Source organism: Spodoptera frugiperda, chromosome 14 (assembly GCF_023101765.2).
Source record: "Spodoptera frugiperda isolate SF20-4 chromosome 14, AGI-APGP_CSIRO_Sfru_2.0, whole genome shotgun sequence".
NCBI lineage: Eukaryota > Metazoa > Arthropoda > Insecta > Lepidoptera > Noctuidae > Spodoptera > Spodoptera frugiperda.
The window spans coordinates 353,866-365,878 of NC_064225.1; the positions used below are offsets into that span (position 1 = coordinate 353,866).

At 33.3% G+C, this 12,013-nt stretch overlaps 1 protein-coding gene across 2 annotated transcripts in view; it reads left to right on the plus strand.

Annotated features, from left to right (window-relative positions):
* The window catches only part of LOC118279136 (uncharacterized), a 39,990-nt gene extending 33,078 nt beyond the window's left edge, over positions 1–6,912 (plus strand). The window contains exons 5-10 of one of the 2 annotated variants that reach the window (XM_035598671.2): positions 2,460–2,676; positions 3,184–3,311; positions 4,389–4,534; positions 5,025–5,115; positions 5,581–5,629; positions 6,028–6,912. In XM_035598671.2, the coding sequence (XP_035454564.2) occupies positions 2,460–2,676; positions 3,184–3,311; positions 4,389–4,534; positions 5,025–5,115; positions 5,581–5,599 (601 nt within the window). In that variant the 3' untranslated portion in view covers positions 5,600–5,629; positions 6,028–6,912. The remainder of the gene's footprint in view (positions 1–2,459; positions 2,677–3,183; positions 3,312–4,388; positions 4,535–5,024; positions 5,116–5,580; positions 5,630–6,027) is intronic. The other variant, XM_035598670.2, reaches the window with a different exon arrangement.
* The last annotated feature ends 5,101 nt before the right edge of the window (positions 6,913–12,013 follow it).

Genomic DNA, 12,013 nt, shown 5'->3' on the forward strand with positions numbered 1-12,013 from the left:
TCGTAGCGTAATGAGAAATATTTCCTTCCTTCCTCGATAAAGTCGTTACTAAGGAATAGTTTAAGTAATCATTAAATGTCTCTAAGTGCGGCAGTTAGTTCTATTATAAAATGAACCAGAAAAACCCATTTGTTTTAACTGAAACTGCTTAAATAAACACAGTTTTTTTTTTTTTTTTTTTTTTTTATGGAACAAGCCGGCAATCGAGCAGACGTATTACCTGATGGTAAGCAATCGCCGCCGCCCATGGACACTTGAAACACCAGATGCGTTACAAGTGCGTTGCCGGCTTTTTGGGAGTTAGGAATTTAAGGGTTGTTGTTCGGGAATCTGGGATGGGGAAGATTGGGAAGGGGGAATTGGGCCTCCGGTAACCTCACTCACACAACGAAACACAACGCAAGCGTTGTTTCACGTCGGTTTTCTGTGAGGCCGTGGTATCACCCCGGTCGAGCCGGCCCATTCGTGCCGAAGCATGGCTCTCCCACACTTAGTGCATTAACATTAACCATGTAACCGTTTCCACTTATACTAAGCTATGTAGCTATGCGAGGAAGATGCACAGCTTGAGTATACGATGTATCGGTAGTAATAGCACATATCTTTCCATATAAATAACAAAGCTTAACTGAGTCCGTTTTCACCACTGCTGAGCTATGTGTACCAATGAATATGATTGGTGGAAGCCAAATGCATCCACAAAAACGTAGCATGGTACATTTCGGGTAGAAGCTTTTCTACCTCTCTAAGAATACTGGTTAAATATAACGGTAGACATAAGCATTAAATCTTCATAATCAGATCAATTCTTAATTTATAATCATTGATTCATTACTACCTAATTAAAAATATTGAACAATAATATTTGTAGCAGGCAATGTGACTTCCAATCTAAATTATTGCTAATTATACCTTGTGCGTCATAGAACAAGATTGTTTATCGCTTGCAGAGATGTTGACAGCCATCATTTTATGTTTGACGTTAAACAAACAGAATGACTGACGAAATTCCCTCCTCCCTTCTATTTCCAATCCTTAATTTTCTCAATTCTCAAATCCCTAACCCCCAAAAACTTGAAACTCCTCTAGTGTTGCAGGCGTCAATGAGCGGCATTGATTGCTTACCATCAGATAATCCAGCTGCTTGTTTATGTTTGTTTTATCTCAAGTCAGATTTTCAAAATCTACCCATTAAAACTTTATTTGTGACATAATTTTTTTTATACCACCATCGTCGTGGTATAAAAAAAATATGTCACACATAGGAAAGGGTGACCGTGGTATATGAACGATTGCAACTTTTAGAACATTGCATGCTCTTTAATTAACTACTGCCCTTAAATTCCTAACCCCCAAAAGGCTGACAACGCCCTTGTAATGCCTCTGGTGTCATCAGGTGATCCGTCTGCTCGTTTACCGACTTATACCATAAAAAAACAAGAATTATCTCAAGATTCTAGTGGAAACTATGAATGATGGCGTGACCTTCAGTCAGTCAGTCAGTAGATAATAAACACTGACACTGATCTATTATAAGATCTCCAATGCTGAACACTGAACACTGAACACAGTTTATCGGATATTTATTTATGTTCTACGTCACGTTCATTACATGTTACGTTGCTGTTATAATTTATAACTGTTACTGTTTATGTTACGTTATTTTTGTAGTTATAATATTAGTTATTAGTTTCCGATTATAACGTTACAAGGTTATTTAACGAGATGTTTATGTTTATTTAGTTTTCTCCGGTATAAAACTAGATACGAAATGTTTAGAAAATCTTTGACGATACACGTTCTGAGGATATAAATACATACTTTTTTGAAAAATCACGCACCTGTGACTCCTTTGGTGTTGCGGGTGCCCATGGGCAGCGCTGATCGCTTACCATCAAGTAAACCGTCTGCTCGTTTGGCCACTATTCCTTAAAAAATCACTTCAGCCATTTATTATATTATATGTATAATAAATTCTGTAGTATATTACATGACCAGATTTAGTCAGATTTATCTATCTCTAATGACTTCCAGATTCCATCGAATCATGAGAACACAATTGAATTTAGATTTACCAATGCCCTAAGATCCTTTTAATTAAATTACAGAAACTAGTGCACCATTTATTCTATTTTAAACAACAAGATACCAATTACATTAATTGAAGAATGTTGTATATGAGTAAATAACTATAACCACAGTACATAGTTCTTTGTAAAGATGTCTTATCAAATTAACCAGTTCAATCAATATCAATCTGTTGCACCGATTCTTAAAAGTCGCCTAACCGATTGAACACGATTAAAACTGATTCCTAAAACTCAACAAATCGATCAGTCCCTTTTTATTCGACATCGATTCCGAAAATTCAACCTAACCGATTTTTTCACCGATTTTTATTCCGTAACCGATTTTTTCACCGATTCCTAAAATTAACCAACCGATTCTTTCGATTCCAGATACGAAGTGACGCAGATCACCAGGGCTGCAATCTGCAACATCCAATGGCCAGACTATGAGAGCTGTGTGGAGGTGACCTTCGGAGTACCCCTGCAGTATGATGACGAGGTCGAGGGGTCGGAGCCGAGGCTGTCCACTAAAGAGCTGGATGACATGTGGACTACATACATCATCAAGGATAATTTCGCTGAGAGGCTGCGCTCTTTCGGCATCACGGTGAGTTGTGTTTATAAAGTTGTTTACATGTCTTACTACTAAGAATTGTCTCTGGGATTTCCAGCAAAGTTGTTTTAGAATCTTCTTAAATATTGGAATTCTTTATTAAGTTTATTCACATACATTAATGAACAAAAGCTCTACTAGTTTCGAGTCACAGTTGTAGTCGCGTCTACGCACGCTGCTCACAATGACTCTGTAACTCAAAACTAGTAAGCTTTTCTCCATAAATTTACATGCGTAAACCGTAACTTGAGGGTAATTTAGTCTGTCTCACGATAGTTATTATAAAAATATGGACATTCTTTGGTCTATCCTAGTTTTCTATTTTGTAACTTTTGAAATATATTATAATTGACTTAGAAATATTTTTATGAAAAAATACTCCAATAAGTCGCCAAAAATATGGCACCTAGGAGCAATTATAGAGGGACTATGTGTAGGATTGAAATCACCACCAATATTCCCTGTATTCGATAAGCAATACCATGGTGATTAACATTCCAGGAGTACGCCATCCCTGATGACCAGACGGTGCTGATGGTATGGCTGGTGATCGCCGCTGGAGTCATCATCTCCATGGCCATGCTCGCCTTCGCGCTGTGGAGGTTCAGCTGCTTCGAGGACTACACCAGGTACCTACGAGAAGACCAAATTTTTTATATCTCAAAATAAAAGTGAAGTAATTAATTTCAATTAAATCAGCAAGCCACAAAATATTAAAAAAAAATGAAAGCATCTTTATGTCAGTCAGTCTCCTAGTAATGATTTACTGCACAGGAATTAACAAGTTCAAAATAAATAATGAAACAATGAATTTATTTTTGTAAATAGGCTACAAAAGAGAAGTTTTACACGTCAAAATAATTACAAAAAAAAAATCTAGATGAGGTCGGTATTTCCTAACGGACTACTCTGAGAAGAAATGCCGAAACAAACTTAGTACCTATATAGGCCGTCAGTCTGTCAATAAGTGAAGCTCACTGCTGCTATTTCTCTATCAGACTAGAAATAGCAGCCATTTACAGTAACTTAAACAATTGATTGGTCCGCCTCCGCTATAGAACCAAAAAATAATTATATTGTCCTTACGACTCGATCGTATTTTTGAATCTTGTCTAAAAATCTGTTTACTTTAAAGAAGTTTAACAGGATTTGATTAGTGTTCGATTTTACGGTGTTCTCGAGATGTTTGAGAAGGTGATTAATTATAAAATGGCCATAATTATTCAAATAACAAGAAATAGTAATGAAACAAAAGAAATTATACGATGATTAGTTACAAGTCAGAAATGCATTTGTCAAAATTTTGTCTTTAGTGCAGTTTATTCAGAGTGGCATAGAAGTAACAAAGACTGATCTCAGTTCTATACTAGGAACCAAATAGCATTAATGTTAAGGAAATAAAAGTAAACTGATCAAAATGTCCTTTGTCGATGTTTAAATAAAAACATAATAATAATTGGGATCTTAGATATTTTTATTTTTATGATATAAACCGGTAAACGAGCAGACAGATCACCTGATGGTAAGCTATCGCCGCCGCCCATGGACACTCGAAACACCAGAGGCGTTATAAGTGCGTTACTGGTCTTTTGGGGGTTAGGAATTTAAAGGTTGTTGTGGAAGCGGGGATTGGGTAATTGGGCTTTTACTTTCAAAACTCCAGAAGTATTTACTTTAGTTCTAACCATCTCCTCTATCCATTCCAGGATGAAGGTATACGGCGACACGGACAGCGTACAGAACGAGAAGCGGCACCTGGACCTGTACCCCACCCCCCACCAGACGCTCCCGCCGCTCTACTCCGAGACCGACTACAAGTGGGCCGACGACAAGTACGACGACTCTACACGAGGTACGCACAACTATAGAATGTTCTATTTACATGGTAAAGGGGTCAATGAGTAGACTGACCACTTAAGAGTAAGCAATCATCGCCGCTAATGAATCAGCGGAGCTATAAAGGAATTCTGTGACGTAGTAGTATCACTCTAATCGTGCTGGCCTATTCGTAACAACTTCACGCCTTTTATCCCCAAAGGGGTAGGCAAAGGTGCGCATTACGACACGCAATGTACACCCACTTTCACCATTTGTGTTATGAGTCCCATGTAATAGGGGGTGAGCTTATTGCTATATACTAGCACAATTCCAGACTCAGGGTTACTACTGAGATTTTTTTCGAAAAGCCGAAAAAAGCCCAGCTTTGGCCGACCCGGAAATCGAACCCAAGACGCCTTGTCCAGCAATCGCACTCGCAAGCACTTAACCAACCAGCCCACCGGTTGATCCCTCGGGGCTAATATCAACTGTTCTATTAACATTGTATATTTCCCCAATTCCAGTGGACATGGGAGGTTTCTCCAACAATAGTTACGTCCGAGACGACCTCTACGAATACGACTCGGATGAGGACGTCATCACACCACGAGACAGGTACTTATTGTAATGCAATAGAAGCTAAAATCGCTTGTCTTGTATTTATACTCTCTTATGAATTAACGTGTCATGGAAAATAGGTATTGTTTTTAGAATATTAATTTTTATTGCATCATTAAAGTTCCAAACCTACGACCAAACATCGGTCCATCAAATGTAAAAAAATGTATGTAGACACAGAGAGAGAAAAACAGAAAAACATTTCTATTTTTCAAAAAATACTACTCAAATCAAATCTACATACTTTAATCAAACCTCTGTGATGATAACAACATGAAACCCACCCGTTGACTAACAAAAATGTAAAAGATTTGTACTAAAAATTAAAATTCATTGTTTCATTGTTACAAAAATTTCATGACACGTTAATTCTAAACTAATTCTTCTTTAACTAACCTTCTAATCGATCTCTTCTAGTGCTGTGACTAACCTTCTTTTACTTCTTACCCACTAACATTGCAGGTACACTACAAACGTGTAGCCGGCACATCCCTAGCGGTAGTGCACTATGGTACGATATTACTAACACTTTCGTTTCATTTCATTCATGAATTAATTCATTTAAAATGAACTAATATTTATTTCATTATTGCTTGAATTTTTAGCATATTTTTTTAAGAATATTAACTTTAGTATAATACGTAGATTATTTTTAAATGTAACGTTATGTTCATTTATGGCTTATATAAGGTAGTTTTAACGGTAAACGAGCAGACGGATCACCTGATGGTAAGCTATCGCCACCGCCCATAGACACCTGAAACACCAGAGGCGTTACAAGTGCATTGCTGGTCTTTTGAGGGTTAGGAATTTAAGGGTTGTTAGGGAATCGGGGATTGGGATTATTGGGAAAGGGGACAATTGGGCCATTGAACTATGTATATCTTATTTTTATATTTTCTTTTACAGGAAAGGCATCATCAGCCCGCGAAATTACTATGACGCGTAAACAGTACGTAAGGATTCCAAAAATATATCGATATCGATGAATCTAATGAATTAATCGATAAACCTTTATGTAATTGTAAAGGTAACATATCAATTCATCGACATCGATACTCTTCATGTTAGTCTCAAAGTGAAATAAAATTAGAAATTTTAACAAGTACTGTCTACAGTTTATTCAATCAAATTTGAGTTTTATTCCGTAGACATAAGATTGGCATTAAAAGTAAAATTATATTTGCGAGATTTGGCTAGTCGGTGCAGCTACAATAATATATCTTATACAAAGCGTAATAAAATTCAAATTTGATTAACGGTAATAGTGTTTGTTAATTTTTCTAATTTTAATTCATATGCAGAATAGTTTGAATTAAAAATAACGTAGTAGGTACATATTATATTGTAAGTTTAAATTGTTGATTTTATGTGATTTTAAATGAAATCAATAATTTGTGAATATTGTCATTTGAATATAAAAAAAGAATATTAAATTACACCAAATATCGAGACCAAATAATTGCATTTAACATGAAAAAATCAACAACGAACAAAAAAGGTTTAATAGGTGAGTTCATTTTCATTTAAAATGAATTAATGTGAAATGAACTCAATTTGTTATAGTAAAATGTGAATATTCACAAATTATATGTTATACGCAGATATTATACCGTTGTATACTTAATAGATATATAAACATACTGTAGATATTGTAAAGTACATGATATAAAAGTTGTGATTTTATTATTTTTATATAAGTAAACAAATCTTTAACCTCTGTTGTAAATTATTTCATTTTATATTTTTTGTTTGCAATTTTATTTCACCAATAAATAAATGGTTATTTTTTAATTTGTGTTTTTTATTTTACTTTTTTCTTAGTATAATATTAAAATTTTAACTATATATTAGAAAATATTATACCTAAATGATATTTATACATAAAAAATCATGGTTTTAGTTCCCTAGGGTTGTGTTTTCAGAGTTTATAATAGGGTTGTGACATGCCATTCCTAAGATATAGAGTGTTTCATATTTCCTATACTCACAATTTTATTAAGTTTGAAACAATTTTATCCTATTATACGATTTTCAAAAAGTAATCATATTTACAAATCTTGCCAAAGTTTCGCCAAATGCTGCATGTTAAGATATTTATGAAGGGTCTAATTGACAATGCAGAAAGAACATACTATATTACATATGTTATATTAATTTATCTTTTAGGCATACCTACTATATGTATAACATTGCCAAAAAGATAAATTTCTTGCTTAAAGCCACTTTTAAACATGTGAACAAATTAAATTGCTTTACAAAAATATCAATACATAATATTATGATATTTCCAAAATTACTGATTATAATGGAAGCAATGTGTTCAAGACAAAGAGAGAAGCAATTTTAAAACTAAACAGAAACATATTTCAAAAATGGATTAATATTTAACGCCAATACTACACGTTGAAATATTATTGTTTAAAATTTCACTTACTAAATTAACTTAAAATCACGGTTTACTCACGTAGTATTAACGGAGAAAAGCTCTATTAGTTTCGAGTTACAGAGGGACTCTTCATCATGAGCAGCGTGCGCAGACGTCAGTCCGTGATATTTAGTTAATTTAGTATGTCTCATGATAGTTATTATAAAAAAATACATCCTATAACCACAATATTATGCAACGTTTTTAATCATATTATTCGACGCCTCCTTCCATATACAAACGTATTAATAGTATAATATAATAATTATGCCTAATATTTAACATTGATATAAAATAATAATATATTCTATATATAATAAGAATAAAAACATAGTTTATGTATAGAAACCTGTGGTCACCTTATTACCTGAAGTAACATAGTTCCTTAGGCATAAAAAGTAGATAGTATAACGAATATATAAATATAATTATATATAAGTATACCAAATGTCCATAAACTGCTATATAAGTAATATTAATAATATCTAAATTTATAGTGACCAACATTTAAAACAAATAAAAAAAAAACAAGATTTTTCAGACAAGTGTCTCCTGAATTTGACTGAAAGTAATTTTGGTCATCTCATCTAAAACAATAAGTGTATAATAAAATTACAAATTATTACTGCTATTGCATTTATGAGTAAACATTTCGATTTCACGTGCAAAAAGAAAATCATGCCAAAATAAATAATTTCATGTCAATTTTTTATGCCAAAATCATTATAAAAAAATACCTCTATTGTTTTAACAAACATTATACATGACTTACTATACTTAAATATATAAAATATGGCTACGATAAAGAGGTATAGTATAAAATGTATAATATTAAATAAGTCAATATAATAGGTATATAAACATTTCTATTGGCTACGCTATTAAAATGTGGTATTAATATTTAACTAAATTATTAGGAAAAATCTATTATCTAACTAATATATAAAATTGTTTTACATTATACATAATTATATATTATAATTAGAAGTCGGAATTAGGTACAGTTATTTATGTACTTGCATCGAAATGTTGATATTAATGTGGACTTTCCCGGGATTTCTAATGGACAATCCCGTGTGGCTAACAATATTACAACTAAATAATAATAAGAACGGCAGAGATATACATAACAACTAATGCGACAACATCACGTGTATTGGTATTTTACAACTTTGGACATCCGATGTCATTGATGTAAGTTTGGCAACGTCGTGCGTGCAGTAGTTTAAATTGTGTAAAAGTAAATAACTTTTTATTTAAAAAATCACGGGACTTTTCTGTTCTTTAACCTTTTTAATCTCGGAATTTGAGACATTTCCACTTTATATAAGTTTTTAAACTGACATGGTCACTAGTAATATAATTAGAACTAAACACATTGAACGCTGTGATGGTCACCTGTGACCGACGTTAGCGGAGGATTTGCCTTCAACAGTTTTCTATTGGCAGTCAAAGACTTAAACCGGGATATTTACCACATTCATTTGTTTTTATGGGTTTCCAATATTTGGGCACTGTTGCAAGCACCATAATCACGGATGAACTGGAGTATATGCAGGTGGATGTTCATGAGAAGACGAACTAGAAAGATGGTTGACCGATTCGTGGATTTATTCTTTCACTGTATGAAATCAGTGTAAGTACATGAACGACTGTACCTGATTACGACCACTGATTATAATATAGAAACTTTTATCATTCTTCCTTCTAAGTACTTAGAGAAATTAAAACTAGTACCTATGTATAAAAAGTTTGTGTTCAAAACGTTCATTACTTAAAAATATAACATAAATTAATGTTATTAGAATGTACTTAGATCTATTTAACGTTGTCTTCATTCAGATTTTAATTATTTATATACGTTATCAAATATGTATAACTATTGTACTGTATAATAGTTTAACTATGACATAATTAAGCGAATTATTTGAATATTTAAATTTAATTGTCAGGTCATTGTTAAATATGTCTTGTATGTATATTAAATAGGTATTTTCAAAGATTTATGTGCCTATTTTATTTCATCTTCTACTCAAAAAATGATGTTTGGTTATGACTTGTAATGTATTGCTTAGATACAAATGAATATAATATAATTAAAGCCAAAGTTCAAACAATAATTAAGAAATTTAATAACACAAAAATGCCTTTTTCTTAACTGAGAACCTATTACAATTTCTACAACGGTAGAAACAATAATATACATACCTATATATAATTTGCATTATACAGAAAACTAATTACACAAACTTTACTTAATTGTTCAATTTATACGATATAAGTCATCATATTATTTAATATAAACATTTTCATATTATGTTCAAACTAAAACAATAAATAATTTATTTCATTTAAAATGAGTTATTGCATGTTTGTGAGTGAATTTGAAACTGAACACCATGTATGTAAAATGAATGTCAAAACAAGGCAGTACCTAATAAAGATATTGCCAATACATATTGTTTATTTTATTTATCGTTTCAGATATCCCACTTTTAACATATACATATTTTTAATTCAATCAAGACTTTCTATGGATGTATGCTATAGAAATGGTCGCGAGTGATGTAGCTATGTACAGAGCAGAATAACTACAGCAGCTAGTTTGCGGCGTCGCATCTTCATAGCAAATCTTACTCGCACAGCTACATAGCTTATTATCAGTGGAAACGGTCACATAGTTTTACAGCTTAACTTTTACATCTTTGCAATATAGCTACATAGCATATCTCTGGTTCAAAAGCAACCTAAGAATTGTGAAACAACACTTGCGTTGTGTTTTGTTGTGTGAGTGAGGTTACCGGAGGTCCAATTGCCCCCTTTCCCAATCTTCCCCATCCCCGATTCCCGAACAACCCTTAAATTCCTAACTCACAAAAAGCCGGCAACGCACTTGTAACGCCTCTGGTGTTTCAAGTGTCCATGGGCGGCGGCGATTGCTTACCATCAGGTAATACGTCTGCTTGATTACCGGCTGGTTTCATGAATTAAATTCCTAGCGAAATGTGTACAAAAATTCACATATTTGTCAAAAAATCCCCCACGTTTAAAATTTGTCTACAGGAAAACCGAGAAAATTACGCATTAGCTACCTGTAAAATTTGTCATGTTATGTTATGTTATCAAAAATTAATCTCGGTATTCATAACACCACATAATGCTGTGACAAAATACAACAAACACATATAATAATTATGTTAAACAGGTAACTAATGTTAAATACATTTGTTTGTACATCTGTCTATATGTATCATATGTATGTATGTTTGTATGTATTGTTGTGTGTACGTCGCTCTCTGAATTTAGCCGCTTCTTGTATTGTTACCGTGTTGGGCTATTCTGTAGCGGAACAATATGAGCGTTGAAAATGTTCCGCAAAAATATAACTTACATTAACACATAACTGGATGTCAGGTTTTCTACTGAAGTGTATGCCAATTTGTCTGTTTGTAACTAAACGGGCCCTCGACACAAGAGAATTAATTTTATGGTGTAAGCCGGTAAACGAGCTGATGGATCACCTGATGGTAAACAATCACCGCCGTCTATGGATACCTAAAACACCAGAGACAAGTGCGTTGCTGGCATTTTGGGTGTTAGTAATTTAGGGGTTGTTGGGAAATCGGAAATTGGAAAGATTGGGAAGAGGGTAACAAAACGAAACACAATGCATGCGATATTTCATGACCGTTTTCTGTGAGGCCACGGTAACTCCAGTCGAGCCGGCCCATTTGTGCTGAAGCTTGGTTCTCCCACACTTCACTTCTTTTAGAAAATCCTAGCTTCTTATTTTTTGATAAGCTAAAATCATCCAATTCCCGCCACTGACTTACTGGTCAGACTTACTGATTCGAAACCACCCCGTACTCACTCTTTTTTTTTGTAAAACCTAGAGTAGAGCAACGTTTAAAAAATCTAGACATTGAGCTATAATGGGGATTTAAGAGGTTTTCAAAAAACCAAAAAAATAAACAATGTCCCTTATAACCGTCGCACTTGTACTCACTCCATCAAATATTGATCATTTGAAAATTAAATAGTAATTAGCGATACTTTCTGATCTTTAAAGAAATATCTTACCAACCAAAAACCAAATCTAGAACTTAGAAAATAAACACTAAATTGCAAAAACATCGTATCACAATACTTTAGTGTTAATAAGATATAGGCATTGCTAAATGTCAATGCTAAATTGTATCTTGTCTGAATTATTTTAAGTGCTAATTTCGTTAAATAGATTGTCATGCGAGTGGGTGATAATTAGGAGTCACAGAATGAGTAAGCAGCGGTACTCAATATATTTTGCAATATTTTATTTAACTTGTTTCCGTACAAATACAGAAGTAATCTAATTTGTGATTGTATGGTTTCTTGTACCAATTTTTTTATATTAAGATCACTGAAGGAATTATCAAGAACTTTATTTTATTACTATTTCTATCATGCTTTCCAAACGAGAGCGCATTC